Source organism: Engystomops pustulosus, chromosome 5 (genome assembly GCF_040894005.1).
Source record: "Engystomops pustulosus chromosome 5, aEngPut4.maternal, whole genome shotgun sequence".
NCBI lineage: Eukaryota > Metazoa > Chordata > Amphibia > Anura > Leptodactylidae > Engystomops > Engystomops pustulosus.
This window is the reverse complement of record NC_092415.1, coordinates 155,570,478-155,594,310: the sequence shown is the minus strand read 5'-3', so window position 1 is coordinate 155,594,310 and position 23,833 is coordinate 155,570,478. Positions and strand designations below refer to the sequence as shown.

The following is a 23,833-nucleotide window of genomic DNA, read 5'->3' as shown; positions in this document are numbered from 1 at the left end:
CTCTTAGCCATAACAAAATAGAAATAAAATTATTTTACCTGCCACAGTCGTCAGTCCCCGTCACAGCCTCTCTGTCTCCATCCTGCCTCACACAAGTGTCTTATACTCATTGCCTATAGCAGTGTTGGCGAACCTATGGCACGGGTGCCAGAGGTGGCACTCTGAGCCCTCTCAGTGGGCACTCAGGCTGTTGCCCCAGCTTAGAATTCACCAAACAGGACTTGAGGGATCCTACTGCAGGCCCAGGTAGCCCTGGACGTGAACCACCCTGGGTCTGAGACTGCAGGAAGAGAAGGTGTGGACAGGGTCAGATTATCATTGGAGCCACTGAAGCTCCTGCTCTTGGCCACACAATTCTTCCTGTTCAGTTGGTTGTCAAGGGAAGTTCCAATAGCAATCTGAATTTTCCAACTTTCTGTCAACGATATTGGTGTCCTCCGGACCGCTGAAATCTGCATATAGCTGTATAGCACGGAGCTAGAAGATTTTAATAATGTAATGCTAGAATTGCTGTGTTGGCACTTTGCAATAAATAAGTGGGTCGGGTTTGCATTTTGGGCACTTTGTCTCTAAAAGGTTCGCCATCACTGGCCTATAGTAAGAAATTACAGCTCAGAGCTTATATTAATGACCTGTGGCAAAATAGCAACCAATCACAGCTAAGCTTCCAACTGCTGCAGCAGTAGACAATGGCTCCTGTAGATGGTAGTTAATAAGTGGATGTTGGAAAGTGTGGGTTGAAAATTCCGTCTCAAAACCTAGTCTAAGAAGCTCCCCGAGTCACAGCTGTGCAAAATTTGTTGACTGCAAACGGGAGGGTACAGATTCCTTTAGTGGATATACACACATACATATATACAGTATATATATATAAACACATATATATCCTACCACCACTGATCTACCTATTAAGGTGCATCTAATGTATGTATGTAAGGATGGCCCTTTTTAGGGCTAATCCTTTAGTCCCCTGTATCTTCTGAATCTTTAATTGTTATAATATGCTTATTTACCAAAGAGTCCATTGGGATCTGGAATAGCTGGAGCTGAGGCTACACGGCGCAGCTACTCCATGGGCCACTAGCCTCTTTGATCCTCCTAGCGAGACATCTCCAGTAGCTACACGCACTTGTCCACGTAGCCGCAGTTCTGTGCTTGCCCAGTAGCTCAGGCTTCAGAGCGAAGATAGTGCAGCCACCATCCTGCACATACGCAAAACTGCGTGCTTAAGATGTATGGGTACCTGTGCACACTCGACTTCATCCTAGCAAAGTCATGTTGAAAGGTGTTGAAGCATCTTCCACTCACTGCTCAGTTGGAAGTGTGTAGGTAAATAGAGTCATATTAAACAAAACAAGCTAGAAAAAGTATAATTATGTTTTAAAGGGAATCTGTCACCACATTTGCACATAAACAGCCAGGTTCCTATAGAGCGCTATTAACTGACTGACACCCTTCTTTTAGCTAAATATTGTTTCACTTAAATCCACATAAATCACCTTTTTTATTATATCACCTAGTATCAGAGGGGGCATGTCCTGCTCAGCCCGCCCCTCCCATCTCATCTCATCCTCCCGATGCATTATGCCTTTTTACTGGTCTGAGTTCATATCATGTGTCCATAGAAACATCATCTAAGGTACTTCAGCGTCTTAACAATAGCTGTACCCCATGCATGTATCTGACCACATGAAGTCACAGCAGCCTCCATAGACGGTCCCTAAATACAAGGAGGCAGGGCAGTGATTTGAAGAGAGCTGTCAATCAAAATAATGGGCCGTGGTTCACTGCCACCTGAGAGAGAAGAGTCACAAACACTTTTCTGATATGCAAATTAGCGTTTGTGAATAAGGTACAGGGCCTCACTGGCAGCTAATTTTAGGTGATATGGGGAGGGCTTATAACTCTTTACCAGTAGGCAGGTCAAACCCTGGTAACAGGTCCTCTTTAAATAGTCAGTTACTTGGCTTGGTAAACCCACAGAAGAAAAAAAGAATTGGGGAAATTTGGTGAATAGTAAACTTATGTTTAATGATGATGCCGCTAATGAGCAAATAAAATTATGGGATGTTTTGAGAATCTCATGATTCTCAAAGGACAAACAAAAAACTCAGGAGGGAAGGGCTGTACTGTGTTCAGTGAAAAAGTCTCTCACATCTCTGTAGTGCAGTGTGTGCTGTGAATCCAGCTACAATCCTGGATTATAAATCCATTTTTCACAGTCCTGCTACTACTTCATCACACACAAAAGTGATTTAGCAGCTCTTCAAAGTTGCTAGCTAACACGGACTGTAAATTTCTATAGGAAAAAAAAAAAAAAAAAAAAAAAAAAAAAACACACAAATATGAAACCGAACAGGCAAGAAAGACATTTTTTTTGAAGTTTTGAATAAACAGAAGTGAGAGTGCCGTTTGGCTCATGTAAATGAAAAGTAGCAGAAGCATTTAAAGGAAACTGTATTTAGTAGGTAGTTCATCAGGTTCCTATTACAGGGGCAGAGATGGATGGCTTTTCCAGTCAACATGAAATTAAAAGGAGATGCATTAAATCTTGGTCCTCTTAGAGGAGTTGTCGGGAGGTTGAAAAACATGTCCGCTTTCTTCCAAAAGCAGTTCCACACCTGACCATGGTTTGTGCTGGTATTGCCGCTCAATTGTACAGAAATAAACAAAGTTTAGTTGAAATACCAGGCACTACCCACAGTCAGAAATGGTGCCGTTCAGGGAATAAAGCAGCAATGTTTTTCAACCCCTTTAAGTGTGCTTTGTAAGCATCAACACTGGGACTACCACTGATCATGAGAGGGAAAAAAAAAATTTAACCGGTTCGCGACCGTCCGCCGTGTATTCACGGCGGCGGTCGCGTTGCGATGCATGGAGAGGGCTCGCGGGCCGAGCCCTCTCCATAGCCGGTAAGTCTCTGCTGCATATTGCCGGCACCGATCGCGAGTGTTTTCTTGCTGATCGCCGCCGGCAAAGCTGCCGGTGGCTTCAAACAGATGGCGGCGCATGGGCGCCGCCATCTTTCCGAGGATCGCCGCTCCCTGTGACGTCATCGGGGAGCGGTGATCCGTCGCCATGGTAGCTTCGGGTCTCACGAAGACCCGATGCTACTTCGGGTTAACCCATTCATTACAATGTGCTATCAGCACATTGTAATGTATGAGGAGTAAAATCCCCATATACTGCCATACTGTAGTATGGCAGTATATGGTAGGATCGATCAGACAACCTAGGGTTAAAGTACCCTAGGGAGTCTGAAAAATAGTAAAAATAAAAATTAAAAAAAAAAAGTTAAGTTAAAAAAAAAAATTATAATAAAAAAACTAAAAATTCAAATCACCCCCCTTTCCCTAGAACTGATAAATATAAATAAACAGTAAAAATCATAAAACACATTAGGTATCGACGCGTCCGAAAATGCCTGATCTATCAAAATATAACGGTTTTTCACTGCGTTTAACCCCGTAACGGAAAATCGCGTCCAAAGTCAAAACTGGCACTTTTTTGCCATTTAAAAAAAAAATGTAAAATTCTATAAAAAGTGATCAAAAGGTCGTACAGTCCTAAAAATAATATCATTGAAAACATCATCAAAAGTCGCAAAAGATGACACCACCCTCAACTCCATACAACGAAGTATGGAAAAGTTATAAGCACAAGAAGACGGCAAAATAAAAAAAAAAATTTTGTTCATGAGGTTTTAATTTTTGTAAATGTATGAAAACATTATAAAACCTATACAAAATTTGGTATCCCTGTAATCGTACTGACCCAAAGAATAAATTAGATGCGTCATTTGTGGCGTGAAGTGAAAGCCGTAATATCCAAGCCCACAAGAATACGACACAAATGCGTTTTTGGCATATTCAATGCAATCACTATAAAGTGCAATTTGTTAGGCAAAAAACGAGCCATCACATAGCTTTTTACGTGTAAAAATAAAAAAGTTATAGGTAGGGAGTGAAAAATGGAAATGAAAAAACGGGAAAGGGCCCGGTCCTTAACCGGTTAATCGGTGGAGCCTCAAAAAGTATATACTTCCTTCCTTTGAACCCAATGCAGAATATAAAAGGCTGCATTATAACTGCAAGTGTAACTAAGATCTTATACAAATGTAGAGCATTTTTAAAAGGAACCAGCCATCAGAAATTGGTCTAATAAACAATTACCAGTATGTTGTCTAGCAGCTTTACATCTTCCAGATCATGTTTCTTTCATTGCACAGCATGGCTCCATCACCCAGATAATCAAATTTGAAGTGAGATGTAAATTAGTATAAAGTCACAGAGGTGGAGAGTTTAACATGAAAGTCAAGCTCTCCCTGCCCAAGAACACCACCTCCTCTGTTATTGACATAGTGCATCAGACTTCAGGAGACCTGGTAAGTAATGTCTCTGGATGTAGGACCATCAATTACAGTGAAGGAGATTTCTAAGGAAAAGAGCTTGAAAGTGGATTTTCTGGATGATGCCACCACACTGGGTCATGGAAGAAATGTGATCTGGAAGATGTTCAGCTGCTTGACAACATAGTGGCAGTTTATTAGGCCAATTTCTGCTGACAGGTTCCCTTTAATGCAGCAATGTATTGAAATAAAAACTTTAACAACCAAAAACAAAAAGAAAAAAAGGACATACCCGATACCTTATTTTTCAGTTTGCCCAAATAAAATGCCCGGTTCTGGCTACTGCAGCTCTCACAGGTCGACAATAAGAAGTCGTAGCCTGAAGTACATCTAAATAATTCAGCTGTGCTTGGCGTCTACTATAACTAAATAATCATCCTATCCATAAATGTGAGATTAGGGCACATTATGACAAAAGTTCCGTTCAGTGAATTAGCAGGGATTATACACTCACCCAACATTGCAAGACATTCTACTGTAAGTACCGTTAATGCAATATAACCAATGTAGAATTAAAAACCGAATATATGAGAAAAATATTTTATGTGGTACTAGACCTTCTAAAATCGGTGCACTGACAAACCGTTTGTCTCTCAGTAAACAAACGCCAACTAAGATTTCTCTGTGGGCTGATAAAGGCCTATGAGAGTTCTGCACCAAGAACAATATTATTATGAGGAAAGAAAAGAAATCATTATTGCACATCAAAGATCACTCTCACTAATAGCAAAACAATTACTGAAAAACCTAGAAAAAGAAAACTGGGTTTTCACTGTAAAGCCTCTTTCAGACGAACGTGGCCCGGACGTGTACATGTTAGCGCAGTGGAGGGGAGGAGGAGGGATGAGCACTGCTCACCCCCTCTCCATAGAGAAGCACAGGGCTGGCGCTATAACACAGCGAAATATAGGACTTATCCTATAGGTTTCCGTGCACGGTCACAGTGCGTTGAGAAAACGTGTGCTCACCACAGTGTGACCGGGCATCATAGGCGCCAGTGGGGACCAGTATCTAGCCGCAAATGGCGCGCCAGGAAATCGGTCCCAATTAAGTCCGTGTGAACGCACCCCAATAAGGATTATGTTTACAGTAAAATGTCCAGAGCAAAATTAAAATTCTGGTTGTGAGGAAAAGGATAAAAGTGTTGTTTATCCAAGTCATAAAAAAGGAGTTGCTCATTACAATAAATGTATATGAAAAAAAAATGCCAATGTAAACATTAACATGCAAAATCTGAGTTTCTATGAAACTATTCTATGAATATTCTTTATTTTTCGGAAATGAGACCCAGTAAATAATGTATACAAAGGAGATCTGCATGCTACAGTCCATATTAAATATTAGCAAATAATATAATTATAAATATGTAAGAAAATTCTCGTCTAACCAGCAGACAGTTACAACCTTAAAATAACTCCCAGTGCATTAACAATCTAATTGTAACCGTGTTTAAGTAGTAGGCAGGATTATTGACTTAGTCACGGATTACAGCTATCAACATCACAGACACAGACCACATGTGCGTGGCCTGTTTACCAAACCAAATGTTTATACTTAAGTTTGCCAATTTTTCCTACTGTTGTGCTTTTACACTGTGCTACATTGTGCTTCTTCAAGCATTTTTTTTTTACTTCTCCCATTACAAAAGCCTCAACATTAATTTCAGTTTTTGGAATATAAATTATCCCAAGTGGCTTCCTTTAGTATTCTGTTTGATGTACCGATAAGGTTGGAAAAAAATTACAGGATTGACAAAACAAATCTCTCCGTCTTTCTTAGGGGCTTTAAATCTACAGCTTTCACTGAACGGTCCAAACAATTCTTTGGTTCAAAAATAACAGAGATCCCAAATGTGTATGGTTTTATGTTTTATTACCTTTCAAAAAATAAAAAATTGTAAACGTTCTTTTTGTCACCATGTACTGACACTTGTAACTTTGTTTTAATAAGTGGTGGTAGGAGTCATTTGTCTACTGGATGAGTTTTTATTGATGCCGTTTGGTTAAATATGCAAATTTGGCAAAATAGTGAAAATATTGACACAGACTTTTTGTAGTTACAGAAATCATCTTATGGAATAATTTGCATAGAATCTATCATGAATACATTGTCTGGGAAGCAGCAAATGTTTGTTCATTTTATTTTCAGGTGTTTGAGGAAAGGAGTATAAGCCGACTCGAGTATAAGCAGAGACCCCTAATTTCATCACAAAAAACTGGGAAAACATAACGACTCCAGTATAACCCGAGGGTGGAAAATGCATTGGTCACAGCTTGCCAGTATACAGCCGGCCCAGCCCCCTGTGGTATACAACAAACATAGGACCTACGCGTGACGTCAGAAAGGTGAGTTTTGACTATTTTTTTTTTCTTGACTCGAGTATAAGCCGAGTTAGGGTTTGAGAACAAATTTTGTGCTTAAAAAACTAGGCTTATACTCGAGTATATATGGTATATTCATTTCCGGCTCACGGCGTTCATATGTTGGAACGCTAGGTCTGACCTTTCATACAGTATAAGCCAATACTACTGTGTGGCAGTATATTGTTAATAGGGATCAAGACATGACAGGTCTGGAAGTGTCTTTGTTGTCACGGCAACAGACCACCTTCAGCCTTCACTATGTAAAACTGCAGCTTGCTTTGGGTACAAGCCCAGGAGAGCTATTGAATCATAACTTTTGTATGTTGCTAGCAGCAACAGGGACTGTATGAAATTTATTTATACTTCAGGATTGTAGCAGAATTTGGAGCACTCTAAAAATACTGTACTTGCACTACTTAATGTATCATTTGAATTTTACAAACAGGATAGCAGAGTTGACCTGCTTCTGAAGCAGAGTTTTGCTCACAACATACAAGCAGAGTTGTGGAATCAGTAAGTCATACGTCCGACTCCAACTCTAGCTCCACATAAATGATCACTAACTCCTCAGGTCTGTATTCTTGGTCATTCTAGCAGTGACGAGCTAGAAATGGGCTTTACTTTCCCGTGCGTTGTTCTTCTGAGCTATAGCAGAGGAGCTTCACTGCTGAGCACATACATAATTTGCACCAACATTCATCCCAACTAAAAAGGAGATCTGGGGTGCATAACCCACGCCGACAGGCCACATGCTGTCTGTCAAGCAATGAGTCCAATGAGCACCTCCATAATTGATGTAACATAACGGATGGAAGTGTTCATTGGTGCAGGAGGCCGAGTAGCAGCAGTCCTGCTGAGGAGTTCTCACTGCGCCCAGGTCCTCTGTGTCCTGACTTTGGTTCTATGCATCAAGGTTAGGACCCAGAGGAGAGCGCACGCAGGAGAGAACCCAAGAAATACTCGTTAGCTGTACTGTTCTATTCCTGGGACGTCTTGTGCTCAAGTTCTGCTCTGGGTGCTAATGCCGCCATATACAACCAATATTGCACATGGTGCAGAGCGGCACATGGAGGAGAGAAGAAACTGCAGTGTGATGCAGGGAGGAAAAGAGAAGCTGGGAAAAGATACAATTCATTTTTTTTGTGTCTGCTCTGGGGTCTCCAGAATTTTTAGTTTAATGCTCTGGGAGCCTCCATTGTTATCTGCTATGTGGTCTCCATTATTATTGTCTGCTCTGAATACAATATTTGGTTACTGGTTACTGATGTGGCCCCTCAAATTGAGCAGTATGACAGTATGGCCCTTGGACCAATAATATTGCTCACTCCTGGCCTAAATCCTTAGATAAGGAATAGAACACACATTAACAATAAATTTTGTAATTTTTATAATTTGTTATAGGTCTGTAGAGTCCGAGTCGGTCCATTTTATCACGACTTTGACTTCAATTCCACAGCCCTGTATACAAGGACTGTATAATATAATACAAACTGCAATGAGAATCCACTGCAGTCACTCCCCTCAACTAAAATGATGGTGCCTCTCATTGTAAGAAGCATTGCTATAAAGTAAATAACAAGCTGGCAGCGAAACAGTTACTTATATGCCTCATTTCACAATTTCTAGTAAATTGTGATCACAGTCTGCTGAAGTACTGTTATAGCTGTGTGCCTAAAATAGAGGCCGGGATCATGTGACGGCTGTATCAGGAGGAGGTCAGATATCTAAGTAACTGAAAAAAAAATTACATAATTATTTTGCATGTGACTATGAAGGGCAAGGAAGTAAATGACTAATGGAATTTAGCCATCTAAAAGAACTAAAAAAAAAAAAACTTTTTGGTCATTTATAAAGATTTCAGGCCATGTTTGGACATGGCCATTTTTAAAAAAAAATATTTACATGTATTTAACCACTGATGATGACAACATTTGACTTTTTTTTTTTTAACACTAATGTGACCATTGAAAATATTTCACAATTTCCTGCAATTTCTCCAGTGCTGGCTTAATTGGTCCATAAACTGGTACAGTCATAGAAAGGTTAATGTTGGCACACAGAGATTTGCTTAGAGTAGGTAAAGCTCAAAGTTCTCTTTAATGGAAATTCTCCTTAGACTAGAGGACACAGCTGTTAAACCAGAACCAGGAGGGTTGTGAATTAGTCTAAAGAACAAGGGCAATAACATTACAGTGTAATAAAGCTTCCATTACAATTTAAGCAGTGGTTCCATTGCAAGAAATGGAAAGCTAAGAGGACAAATAATCAAATCCTGTATGCAGTATCCTGTAACAACCACATCTGAGCCATCAGAAAAAAAAATTTGAAGACCACATTAACCCCTTCCCGCACCCTGACGTGATACTACGTCATAGGATGCGGGTCGTTCCCGCACCTTGACGTAGTATCACGTCATGGCGATCACCCGGGCTCAGAAGCTGAGCCCGGGCGATCGCCGCGGGATCCCGGCGGTACGCGGTAGCCGGGATCCCGCAGTAACAGCCAGGATCGCGACTATCGCGATCCCGGCTGTTTAACCCTATAGACGCCGCGGTCATTGTGACCGCAGCGTCTATAGTGAATCGCCGCGACGATCGGCACCCTCCTTGCATGGCACGGAGGTGCCGATCGTTGCCATGGCAACCCTGAAGCCCGATAAGGCCCCCAGGGTTGCCTTCACTAGAAGCCTGTTAGGATCGTGCTTACAGCACGATCCTAACAGTGCTGATATCAGCCTATGCAGAATGCATAGGCTGACTATGTAATATGCTGCAATACATTAGTATTGCAGTATATTACAATGAACAAGTGATCAAATGATCACTTGTTCATGTCCCACCCTGGGACAAAATAAAACAGTAAAAAAAAGTTAAATAAAAAAAAGTGCAATTAAAAAAAATTATTAAAAAAGAATAAAAGTCCCTTGAAGTCCCATCCCATGCAATAATACAATAAAACATAAAAAAGTGAAAATCACAAAAAAAACACAACATATTGGGCATCACAACGTCCGTTACAACCCGTACAATAGAATAAAATCGTCACTGAACCCGTACGGTGAACGGCGTAAAAAAAAACACAAAAAAACTTGCAAAAATTATGAAATTTTCACATCTGACCTCATAAAAAGCGCATAAAAAGTAATCAAAAAGTAAAATTTACCCCGACATGATACCAAGAATAAGTACAGCTTGTCCCGCAAAAAATAAGCTATAAACCAACTCTGTAAACCAAAAAATATAAATGTTCTGCCCATTGTTACACGGCAAGCAAAAACAAGCAAATTTCTCACAAAATTAGTTCTATATTCTGCAAAACAAGTTAACCATAAAAAAGCCATATAAATGGGGTATCGCTGTCATCGTGATGACCCGTAGAATAAAGATAACACATTATTTTTATGGTATGGTGAACGTCCGGCGAAAAAAATGCTAAAAACCATAAACAAGAATTGATTTTTTTAACCACCACCAAGAAAGAGTTAATAAAATCTGATTATTGGCTATTGAGCCCCACCGTAAATGATGTCCCTGAAAAGTGGATTTCATCCACAAAAAAAATAATCCCCCATATGTCCAAATTACAAAAAAATAAACATTTTATAGCCTGTAAGATGTGACATTGCAGATCTGTTCTGAATGGCGCAGCTTCCCTTCTATGCCCGGCCGTGCGGCCGTACAGCAGTCACCACCACATATGGGGCATCCTTATACTCGGGAGAAATTGGGTATCAAACTTTGTGGAATTTTTTGTCATTTAATACTTTGTGACGGTTTAATTTTTGGCCAAAATTAATATATTGTCTAAAAAAAATGACAGCTTGTAAATTAGACCTCCATTTTGTTTTAACCACTGTGAAGCATCTAAAGGGTTAACATACTTCTTAAAGTTGATTTTTTACACATTGAGGGGTGTAGTTTCTAAAATGGCGTGATACATGGGGTTTTACTGCTGTTTAGGCCTCTCAAAGTCACTTAGACCTGAGCATGTGCCTCTAAATAAGGGTTTTGGCGATTTTCATAAAAATGAGAAAAATTGCACCCAAAATTCTGAACCTCCTAACAACCTAGAAAAGAGAGAAGATGCATAAAACCCTGCGCCAATATAAAGCAGACATTCGGGAAATGTTAGTTATAAAGTTACTTGGGTGCTATGACTATCTGCCTGAAAAGCAGAAAATTTTGAACTTTGAAAATGAAAATTTTTCAGAAATTTTAGCCAAATTTCAATTTTATTCATAACTAAACACAAAAGATATCATCAAAATTTTTCTATTACTTTGAAGTACAATGTGTGACGGTAAAACAATCTCAAAATCCCCTGGATATGTTAAAGCGTCACAAAGTTATAACCACCTATAATGACACAGGGCAAATTTAAAAAATCAGGCCTGGTCCTGAAGGTCTAAAATGGCATAGACGCGAAGGGGTTAAAAGGCACAATGCACAATGCACAATATAGAGACTCCTGAACAAGTATATAAGATGAATATTGAAATGGCACTACAACCTGGTTATTGACACCTGTATTTGTTCTTCCTGATCTGCTGTAGACTCTTCATATCATTGTGTCTTACAGCTACAATGGGATATTATAATTATCGTAGGTTTATAGAGGACAATAGACTGCCCTCACAGAAAAGAATCCCTTGCCATGGCGCTGGTAAAACCACATCTCTAAGCCACAGGTCCGATTGTGAAAAGATCATTAGAGTAATCCCTCTAACAGTACATTGTAATAACGCCCCTTAGCCACCTTTATTCTTTATCCCCAAGCCATTGGTATTGTATGTTCCTGTTCACCCATGTTCAAAGGCTTCAAAACACAAGACTTCTGGAAAAAAAAAAAGCCTTAAGTTGTGAAACCCTTGGCCTGCAACATGCTCTTAGGTATTTGTTTTGTTTTTATGATAAGCATTGATCTTATATGACCTTTGTGAGTATAATACATATCTTTAAAACAAAAGCATCTACTCAAGTGAACTGCACCATGGATCTGCTTTATTCTAGCCAGCATGAGGGGGAAGTGAATTACATATGGAGTAACTCAAGTGTGAGCCTACATGATGTGAACACAACAAAAGTGAATGCAGTGTGGAGAAAAATTAGGTCCATATAATGCTCTGAAACCGGACGAATGGGTAGGATACAAACCAGTATTGGGTAGAATTGTTATTTATTGGAAGTAGCAGCCTGGACACTTTTTTTTTTCCTTTATTGTTCAAATGAAAAAAAAAAAAAAACTCATGTCCTTCGAAGCATCTATGCGCCTCTCTTAATACTTGCCAAAATTTTAATGCTTAAGCAGCAGGCGCCGGGAACTAATCACTAAATTTAAAGCAAAGTTGTAAGTTTTGTATCTAATCACAATATTGTAATGAATGGGTTAAAATGAGACAGCCTCGGGTCTTCCGAAGGCAGTCTTGGCGGCGGATCGCCAAGCTTTGGTGACATCACGTGCAGCGACGAGCTTCACTAAGGTCTTTGCCAAAGGCCCATTTTTTTTTTAAGCTGCTGCCAACTTTGCCAGCAGCGTGTGTGTGTTACGTAAGCTAATGTCGGCGTCCTGGTCGGCTCACCTTCAACAAGGAGGTATTATGCTATAGTTTTGAATTCAATCTAGCGATTTTACCAAATATCTGTTATGCGGGAGGTAACTACTCAGTGGGTCGTAGTGCTTGAAACTTTACACGGGAGTATGGGCATTTCTTATACTACCGGTAGGTTAGAGAAAGCCGAATATCATTAGGCAAATATCTTGTTTGTTCATATAATGAAAAGTCCAAACGGAGCACCTTTCCAGTAGCCTACTTTAAGGTGCTGTGTATTGGCTATTTGGGATGAAGGTCAGACGTGCATTATAGAACTTATGTCCTATCATTGTTTATATTACATTTATTAAAGGTGCAACATTTTGTGACTAATAATAAATATTGATATCCATTTTGAGTAAAGAAACATTGCCTGACTAGTCTTTACTATATTTAACTGCCAAACCTTATCTACACTGAAACTTAATTAGTCATTTTCTATCCCCAATAACATAGACTCCTGGGACTAGGGGAAATCTATCTACCAACCTTTTATGTGGTATAGTATCAAGTGCCCTGGAGAAGTCTAGATACACAACATCCACCGCCTACCCAGGTCCAGTCTAGAAATTACCTCCTCATAGAAGTGATCAAATTAATCTGACAGGACAGATCTCTCATAAACCCATGCCGATGCAGTGTTAGGAGGTTATGTACAGTGAGATAACTCATGATAGCATTTGGGAAATCCCTCAAATATTTTCCCTACAACAGATGTCTAGCTTTACTTATTGACTTTCTGAATATGGTCAACTCTTCATAAGGATATTTTAAAAAATAATTTGTAAAATTACACATTCAGAAATTAGTCTCCGGTTACGTTAAAATCTACATCAGTTGCTCTGTTTGAAGAATCCATGATTGAGGCTCCTGACAACATAATGAAGGTAAACAGAGATTCAATTAAATGGTTAGGATTCCCCTGTCATCTGTTAATTCACTTTTCTATCCACTGCACTATTTTAGTTGGGCTCCTAAATGGAGCAAAACTATGAAAACAAGAAAGAGGGCACATACGCATAGCATGCCGCCAGTTATGCGACTACTGCCTCTAACAAAATCATCCTTGCACAACATGTTAATGTAGGACATCATTGTCATGTAGGCAAAGAATGAAAATAAACTGTAAATCCTTGTGAAAAATCAAGACAAGGTAATAAAAAAAAAAAAAATGTATACAACATACAAGCAAAACATTTGAAATAACTAATGGTAACATTCAGAAAATTTGATACAGTAATTTTCTATTTCAATCACATTCCTAGAAAATGCATCCAAGGTTATTGTAATATAATTTACGAGTGATTAGACATAAATCATTATCTCTCCTGCACCAGTAATAAAATATGTAAAGAAAAGCTTGTACATGATCCAGCACAGAGTTATCATTTCCTCCCAGTTGTCTTATGTTAGTTCCCCAATGTCCATATTGTGCATTTATAATCACCAACCATAATTTATCTTAAGAAAACAGTTGCAAAAAATGGTCTTTCCAAAATGCTTTGCAAATGTTTTGGTTCCATGTTCAAAGGACAATGGATGTGACAGAAGATTAAAGAACAGTCTAGGGAAGAAGAGTAAGACTGAAATATTAAAAGAACGGCAGCCTGACTGATGTCCAAGCTGCACAAAGAAGATTGACTGACATTTTATGGTTCCTTTCAAAAACACATAAAAAACTATAAAGGAAATAAGACTTATGCCAAAAAAAAAAAAAAAAACCCTTAAAAAGCTTCAGAGAAATGCATGTGGGCCGTTCACTACACATATTATGTGGCTTTCATTTCCTTCAAAATACACAGCAAGCAAAAACGACCTTTGGCCAACCACACACAACTTATACAACCTCGTTGCGCTTATGACCAAAACATGCACACAAATGTTACTGCGATGTTGTCTGCTTTATTATGGATCAATCCACATTTTTATCACTTTCTGCCTGTATGCAGAGGTCCCACTAACATCTTTCCAGAAGGGTGATAATATTCCTCTCACCATTTTTGAGTAATTTCAGCTGAGCAGGAGTACGAAATTTTCAGTAATACAAATATATAGTCATATATAGTGTTAATAGACTATTGTCCCATATGACTGTTTTTACTCTGCAATGTCTTATTTTATTGGTAGATGTCCCCTATGATTTGTAAAGCGCTATGGAATATGATGGCGCTATATAAAGATCATTATTATTATTATTGTCTATTTATATAAGAAAATTGTTACAGCCCCAGTTATTGTAGCTACTGTAGATAATTATAGTACTATTTGGGGCTGACTCTGGCCCCTGACCAGCCCCCACCCACATAGCGGCCATATAGCACCTTTCCTGCAGCCTCTCACTGTATACAGGGGCTGCTGGGGCTACAGGATTGGACTGTCACACAGACGGCTCAATCTTGTTCATGTCTCTTTGTGCACAAACACAGTCATTGCGATGGGCGGAGCTACTCACTGCTACAGCCCACGGCCAATGTAGAACATCATGTGACCTGAGGGGGCGGCACTATATTGTGTGTTGCCGAGGGGTGCAGGAAATGGGGGTGTAGTGGAGTAATAGGGACTGGCTGTCGGGAAGAGATCTGAATTGCTATGTACATTCAAGATGTGTGCAAGTTTTGGTTACGTCTAGTAACCAGTGCTGCTGTACTTAATGGCTATATGTATCATTTTAAATGACATCTACCACCGATGGAGCACTCTTCTCTTCTCACCTAAGTGCTCATCACCTCAGCCCAATAACACTACCCATCTCTCACATGTCCAAAGGAAGCTCAGCAGCCAAGGCCACAAACTGAGCAAGGATAGGACTCCTCTATCCTCTGTGGTGCGACCGTCTGGCTCAGTTACGGTGCAGAAATTCCTGGCATGTTCAGTGCATTGTGACTTTACACTGTAGACCTCAATGGCGGCCGTGTGCTAGCTGCCACTTTGTGGTTCTCTCACAGCAAACATTTACGGTTGCGTGGCTGAGGCCCTAAAAAGCTTTAAGCTAAGGCCACATGGAGCAGAACTACTGCAGTATTGTACCACAAATGATGTAACAGCAGCCTTTGCAATGCAGTGTTTGCTGTGCGACCTGGAGAAGCCTTGCTACAAAAAACTGCATTGCAAAAATGCAGCATTTCATCATGAAACCTCTATGGTTGTTCGCCACATCGAGTACAGAAGTTGTTTGACAATATCAGAATAGGCAGTGGTACAAGTGTATATTTCCCATATGAAAGGTACGGTTTTCAGAAGTTATAAAAACTCACAAGATAAAACCTCTACAGACCAACTCAAATGTAACCATCTTCTTTGAGAGGACCAACCACTAGTAAAGCATTTTTCAATGAAGATGTAGGTGATCATATCAAATACATTTTACTGCACATACGGTAGTAATTGTAATAGTAATAGTAATAGTATGCACCTGGACATATATTTCACTTTGCTAGTCCACCCCCATGTTTCCTCTAAGTCAGCCTGTCTGTCAGAAAGGATTTATTCACATATTAATCTTTCTCTAAAGCATAACTATGTAGTATGGTATGCAGAAAATGTGCTGCATTTAGTCTACAACTAGAGACGGAGAAAGGATATTTCTAGCAGACAGACCCATTAAAATATTTTAATCTAAACAACTACCCATCTAAAGAAAGCAGGGGATATTATATATTGCATAATGGGGATCAAACTTATTTGAATGGAAGGTCTAGGTGCAGAGATCCCCCAGCAATAAAAAAACAGCGGCAAAAGTGCTCAGCTGTGGGCTATGCCCCTTTAGCATGGATCAGAACCAAGAGGACAGTTCACATTTCAGTTATTTCATCAGTATTTTGGATCAGTCACTGAACTAAAACCAAGTAATGAGACTGCATACAGATCAGGTATAATGGAAAGATGTGCACCTCTTGTGTGTGTTCCAGCACGTCAGGTTTTGCCCAACTATTAAGAATGCACAAATTTGATGAAAAAAAAACAGAAATGTGAAATGTCCCTTATGCTTTCTATGGGGCTGCTAACTGCATGCTCCTAGGAGAGCCAAGCAAAGAGGCAAAAAAGAAGAGGCTCTGAAGTGAATCGTTCAAGTGATTGAGTGGGTCTTTGCATCCAGGCCATCCACTGATCAAAACTTTTAACTTGTTAAAGGTTTCATAAAGTAGAAGAACCTACTTCTTTTTTTTTTAACAGAAAGATCACCATCTCATTAATGAAGTAAAACAAAGTATTTAGTATTGGAAGTTATGTATTTGGTTGCAGGAAAGAAGCTTTAGCTCCATAGAAAGCACCATAGGGGTTGGCCACTTTTGTAATGCGTGTGTAAGTGTGCAGGGCAGGATATTAGGTAATTTACCTCATCAGCCAGAGATTCCTGTCCATAAAATGGCCACAGATGGAGGGTCATGTGGTCACCAACTATGCAAGAGAAATCGCCCTGTCAGGACCTTATGATATTATTCATTAACCCCTTAGTGACACGCCCGAAAAGACTCTAATGACAGGGCATTTTTAGCTAATTTTCGTACATTGCGTTTTATGGACCATAAGTTCTTTTTTTCCAGCAATTTTTTCAGGCCACAGAGCTAGTCAAAACATAATAAAAGTTTAAAGATTTTTTTTTCATTTTTAGTTATATATATCACATATATATTTTGTGGTTAAAAGTTGAAAAAAATTGGTATTTTTGGTAATTTATGGTACATTTTTTTTTAGTTTTCAAATTAACTCAAATTGAACATTATTTATGAATACCCAGTTTTGATATACAATATGTATAGTCTCGGGCAAACGGGGTGACTATGGCAAAGTTTCTTGTAATGTAGCTGGGATTTTATTATATTGGGAAATGTGAACGTATTTTTATGAATATTTATAGTGTATGTGTGTATTTACTTTATATGTTCCCCATGAGGTCATAAAAGACCCCTGGTGGACATTGTCAGTTTTTTTTTCTAATTTAAATTTTTTTTTTTAATTTCTTTTACAAGTTTTCCCATCTATAAGAGCCCCTGTTGCAGGGAAAACTACCCACTATGACTGCTGACATTGGTCAGAACTGTACTGGGTTTGATCAGACCCAGAAGCTCCGATTAACCCCTTCAGACCCAGCGGTCAATGTGACCGTCGAGTCTATAGTGAACATTCATTCTTCCTCTTTAATAAATGCATTTTATAAAAATAGAATCAAATACATATCCTCCATCAGGCGCCAACATTTTTGCTTTACAATGCCACCATATGAATGGTTTCACCATTTGAATGTTTAGCATTCACTTCAACAAGGAAAGGGAGAATGATGGAGCTGGGCCTTGTTTACTGGAGGTGCTAAGCCACTTAATGATGCCTCGTTTCTTTCAGACAGGCTGCAGGGTATCTTGAGACTTAAAACTTATTAAATTAACAATCTGTGCTCCAGCTCACCGAGAACAACAACCTGAGCAAAATAACTGAAGATCCCTATTCATACTGTCATCCTTAATAAATATAATATTTATAAGAGAGCTTTACCAAGAATCACTGTAATGTAATCTTACGGCTTTGCATTGACCTCAAAGTAAACAATTTCAATGTGGGATACATCAAGTCCACCTCTTATCTATCCACAGAAAGTATTACACAAAAAACATGAATACATATAAATTCACACACACGTACTTCTAGGCTGGTACTATAGCGCAAGATAATCACATTCATGACTTAGGAGGAACACACTGCAATATGTATTTTCTTTTACAAACAAAATCTCAGAAATGGTTCAGAGTATAATTGCAACAATACTCACCCCATGGTTCCCCTACCACTCTTGTCCCTGCCGATCTCTACTTGCTGGTTCTGTTAACACACAGGAAACGTAACCCTTAACCAATCACCGGCCAAGTTGAGCCAACAAGAGGCGACTTATGCGCGTGAAGGACCACCAACAGGTAGAGACCAACAGGGTTCCCGGGCAGCTTCTTAAGAGAAACAGCCGGAGTAACAATGTGTCACTAATCCATTCTGTGAGACCACTCAACATTACTTAACAAGTGGTCCACTCAGAATGAAATAGCATCAGGCTAGCAGCACACGTGGCGTTTAGAATCCGTTTTTGGCCCGTTTTAAAGCAGTCATTTTTGAAGACACGTCCGTTTTTAACCAGTTTTACCAATTATCTCAATTAAAACGGGTCAAACACGGATGTATCTTCAAAAAACGCATGCGGCTTTTTATGGCCTGCTTAAAAACGGGTTCAAAACGAGACATGTGCCGCCGGCCTTATGGAGAAAATAAAGTGAACAGCTGTAGTAGTCATCAAGGAGGGAGTCATCTCTATAACCACACACCAGTATCTATGTTTCTTTATAGATGAATACATACAATCAAGAAAGTGAATAAATATGAACAGCAGAGGATTTGCAAATCTGCATAAATCTTCATGAAGTCATTGTAGTTGTTGAAAAAAATAACATCTATGGCCTAGTATGTAATGCCGCTTACATTTATCAGGTTGGGGAACAAGTACCTAGTGGAAAGAATTTTATATACAATGTATAAAGAAATTCTATACATTTGATTTGGTCTTTGGGTAAGGACATGTGCATCTTAAGACTGCGCTCACCTGTTTTTCAATTGTGCTTTAAAACACAAGAGGGGCTCGGTCCAATAACGTATGGAATTCACACTGAAATCAATATGATCAGTAATGTGCACCATGTGTTTTATATGTAACATGTTTCACATCTCTCCCTGCTGTGTTTCAAAACACAATGAGTGAACGCTGTCAGGAATGTTCCCCAAGTATAGTAGGGGATAAGACCCAGCATCACATTAGTTAAAACAAATTAGGCAGATCCTGGTTCCAGCTACTCAATTCCTCCAATTGTTCCCTGCAAATAGCAGAAAAATAGACACCACCAGTGACAATACCAGATTTATTCGCGAAAAAGGTATAGTGTAAAATAGAGAAACATCACTACAGGAGAGTCCTTATGCCTAATCTGCAATAATGCTGACCATATTCAATTTGTGCTTTTTTAAGGTTGTCGGTTCCTTTTTATCTGTTGCCCTAATGGGCATTAAAAGGGTTTCCAGGATTAGAAAAAATAAATAGAAACTTCCATGATAAATCTCACACTGTTCCAATTTCCCACTTGATCTTTTTCCTATAGTGATGATGCATCCTACATGTGCACAAGAATGGGTTAGAGTGGTGATCTCAGTAGTGTCCATCATTCTTTGCAATTTTGTGCCAAAAACAAGCCCAAACACTGCTCTTTACATGGAAAAATAAAAAGTTATAGATTTTTGATAGTGGGGAGTAAAAAATGGAAATGAAAATACAAAAAAGGCCCAGGTCGTTACAGGGTTAATTTCATTCCTACTGGAAAGTAAACAATAACATTCACAACTAGGTGTTACCAGTTTGGCTTGTGTTTCTACACAATTGGTTTTAACAGTTTATCAGGGATAAACTCTTTGCAGGGGAAATGAGAGCAGAAAAATATAATTTCTCTTTTCACAGTTATTATCCGTAAATGTAGCACTTACAACATTAAGAATAAAGAAGAACTTTTTGCTATTTATGAAGAAATCTTGCCCACATGCCTCTTACCACTACTTCATTTAGCAGCCTGGGTAATCTGGGTAACAAGCCCTGCAGCTGCTGTACTGGCAGTCATTCCTGGCTACACTTACCATAAACATAGAGGAAGTAATGTATTCAAGATGAAGTGAAACAAAACAAAAGGAGAAGTGCTAAAAAAGTAAAATAAAGAACATATTGTACAAAGATAGGTCATTTTCTAAGAATATTGGGCAATATTATGTGGGTCATACAGGACAGACAACCCTTCAATTAGAGATGTTTAGCTCAGTATTCGGGGAAACTCAGTTATTGGGGTACCATGCTCAGTAAAATAGCCATTACCCTCATATAGGGTGAAAGTCTTAGGCCCCTTCCACACTTGCGTTGCAGATCACGTCAGAGTTTGATCAGGGTGCGATCAGGGTTTGGTCAGTGAAAAACTGACATTTTGCATCAGAGTGCAATCAGTTTTCAGTCAGAGTTTGTTCAGTGTCTCAGTTTTTCAATGCAATTTCAATGCGTTTTTCATGCACAGAAAATGCGCGTGAAATGGACTCAGGACTGAGATCTATCTTTTCTATGGCAATTGATGCGTGAAAGACACATTGCACTTGCATTTAACTTGCATGTTTCTTAGAGTGCAATGCGTTTTTGATGCGTCTCCATAGACTTGTATGGTGCGTTTTTCACGGGCGTGACTTGCAAAAGTAGAGCATGCTGAGATTAAACCGCGCGTGTGCGTGAAAAAAATTGCAAGTGTGAAAAAGCCCATTGATTACAATGGGACAGAGTGCAATGCAAGTTCTGCACATCAAAAGCACGCACAGAAAAGGCGCATGAAAAACGCTAGTGTGAAAGGGGCCTTAGTGATTGAAGTTTTACACTCAGTATATGGAGAATCATGCTTATGGAGCCAGTGGCCTGGTATGTGGGTACTCTCTCAGTATATGGAGCCAGTGGCCTGGTATGTGGGTACTCTCTCAGTATATGGAGCCAGTGGCCTGGTATGTGGGTACTCTCTCAGTATATGGAGCCAGTGGCCTGGTATGTGGGTACTCTCTCAGTATATGGAGTCAGTGGCCTGGTATTTGGGTACTCTCTCAGTATATGGAGTCAGTGGCCTGGTATTTGGGTACTCTCTCAGTATATGGAGTCAGTGGCCTGGTATTTGGGTACTCTCTCAGTATATGGAGCCAGTGGCCTGGTATGTGGGTACTCTCTCAGTATATGGAGCCAGTGGCCTGGTATGTGGGTACTCTCTCAGTATATGGAGCCAGTGGCCTGGTATGTGGGTACTCTCTCAGTATATGGAGCCAGTGGCCTGGTATGTGGGTACTCTCTCAGTATATGGAGCCAGTGGCCTGGTATGTGGGTACTCTCTCAGTATATGGAGCCAGTGGCCTGGTATGTGGGTACTCTCTCAGTATATGGAGCCAGTGGCCTGGTATGTGGGTACTCTCTCAGTATATGGAGCCAGTGGCCTGGTATGTGGGTACTCTCTCAGTATATGGAGCCAGTGGCCTGGTATGTGGGTACTCTCTCAGTATATGGAGCCAGTGGCCTGGTATGTGGGTACTCTCTCAGTATATGGAGCCAGTGGCCTGGTATGTGGGTACTCTCTCAGTATATGGAGCCAGTGGCCTGGTATGTGGGTACTCTCTCAGTATATGGAGCCAGTGGCCTGGTATGTGGGTACTCTCTCAGTATATGGAGCCAGTGGCCTGGTATGTGGGTACTCTCTCAGTATATGGAGCCAGTGGCCTGGTATGTGGGTACTCTCTCAGTATATGGAGCCAGTGGCCTGGTATGTGGGTACTCTCTCAGTATATGGAGCCAGTGGCCTGGTATGTGGGTACTCTCTCAGTATATGGAGCCAGTGGCCTGGTATGTGGGTACTCTCTCAGTATATGGAGCCAGTGGCCTGGTATGTGGGTACTCTCAGTATATGGAGTCAGTGGCCTGGTATTTGGGGTGGCAGTATTTGGGTACTCTCTTAGTATATGGAGTAGGTGGCTTGGTATTTGGGGTGTCAGTGTCAGGACATGCGATGACTGGCTGCGCCAGAATCATGTGACCTGGTGGTGTATGTCGTCATGGCACTCATGTGATGTCACATTACTCACCTCCAAAGAGGTGCGGGGAGAGGTGAGAGGGCAGAGATCCGATCAGCAGTCTGGAGCCTCCTCCTCCCCCGGGTGCCCGCTCTCGGCCTCCCTCCTCGGGTGTGCTGCTTCCAGAGTCCCTCGCTGCCCCCGGTATACTGAGCCCGGCCTGGTTGAGCTGGGCCTGGCTGCGAATTCCTCCAACAGATCTGCTCCGAGAGCCCAGAGGTGGCGGCGTGTGCTCCGAGCCTGCGGCTCCACTGCCAGCTGCTGCCCCCGAGTGTCCGCCGTGCATGTACGGGTACCTGGTCAGCGGGGACGAGGTGGAGGCGGCCACCCCTGCTGGGCCCCTTATCGGTCCCCGGCCCGTACTGGAAGGAATGTCCGAACCTGAGTACGCCCGTGTCCGACCGTCCGCGGCCGGGCTGCTGCTCTGCCGTCCTCCCATTCCCAGCACACACCCGGGCCGGGTCACCTCGCATGCACAATGTGTAGGACGTGTAGAGTCTATAGTGCGCTCCAGTGGCTACAGGCAGCTCCGCTCGGCTCCGCTACATGGTAGTGACATCTCCCGTGTTTGCGGCTCCTGTGTATCCAGCGGGTGTCTCTCCTGTGTTACCTACGGCGGCTCCTGACTAGACACAGCGCGGTGCCCGGCTTCATGGTGCCCGTCACTCCCGCGGCACTCGCCGTACGTTCATGCTGGAGCCGCGTCTTCAGTCACGCCGTGCGAGCAACTGCCAACTCATAAACTTTCTGGCAGCCCAGCGTGACAGGAAGGCGGACATGGCGGCGTCACGCCCGCCGCGCTCTATGACGTGCCCGGTGCACGGGACATGTGCCCGGCTCCCGCTCTCCGCTCCGTCCCTCCAGTCAGTGGCGGCTCCGCTGCTGGCGCTCTCCTCCCTCCTGTCACTGCCGTCTCCGCCTCCTCAGGCGCCGCCTCGTTTTCGCGCCCTCGTACTTCACCTTTCTGTGTTTACAATCCTGTCTCTCCTCTGTGTCTCCTTCACTCGCCCCATGGCTTCCTCATTCATGTTTCCAGTGTCTCCCTGTCTGACGTGTGCTCGTGTACACCCGCACAGCCAGGGCGCCATAGCTATGTAGTATCTGCGAATAGACCTTATTACCACAAACTGACCGGCAGCCCCTCACTTATCTATAGACAGGACATATGTATAGCAATAATGGCAACATGTTCTACCTATGACATAAATGAACGGTATCCATTCCTGTTGTGTGTGTAAAATGTGAGGTTCTGTATATATAGCAGAGAAATGATGGAAAATCATGGCTGTATGCACAGAATCAGCTCACAAAGCTAAACCTGTACCAGGCCCCACATAAGGTCCATAATTTATGGAACCAGTCACCTCACAAGGTAATGGCTCCTAAGATTCATGGGCTTCCCGTAAACCTGTATTTTGCATTGTTACCCAGCAAAATATTTGTTTCTGGTTCCTGAATGCAATAGTTTAGGTCTAAATGCTAAATGCTCAATACACAATGGGGAGATTTCTCATGTGCTGGCTCCGGATAAATTTTGTTGGGGAACACTACAGTTCTACACCAGGTCCGGCATAGAACAGGCGCAGTCTATAGCCATGAGGCGAGGTCAAGTTGCCACAGGTGACCCCAGCTGCAGCAAGATTGGAGGCAACAGCTGGGGCATAGTCAAAGCAGGAACGAAAACATGCAAATATTGTCTCTTCACATCTGATGTCTGCCTGGGACACTGCATGGGGATCACCATTCTATCGCTCACCTCAGGCTGCAGGGAGTTTAGGTTCACCACCGGCCATAGCTAATGCACAGGGCAGGAAC

At 41.3% G+C, this 23,833-nt stretch overlaps 1 protein-coding gene across 1 annotated transcript in view; it reads right to left on the bottom strand.

Moving 5' to 3' along the window:
• The window catches only part of ZNRF2 (zinc and ring finger 2), a 56,918-nt gene extending 33,949 nt beyond the window's left edge, over positions 1–22,969 (bottom strand). Inside the window, exon 1 of the mRNA XM_072153507.1 lies at positions 22,031–22,969. Coding sequence (XP_072009608.1) covers positions 22,031–22,457 — 427 coding nt within the window. The 5' untranslated portion in view covers positions 22,458–22,969. The remainder of the gene's footprint in view (positions 1–22,030) is intronic.
• Between the last annotated feature and the right edge of the window lie 864 nt (positions 22,970–23,833).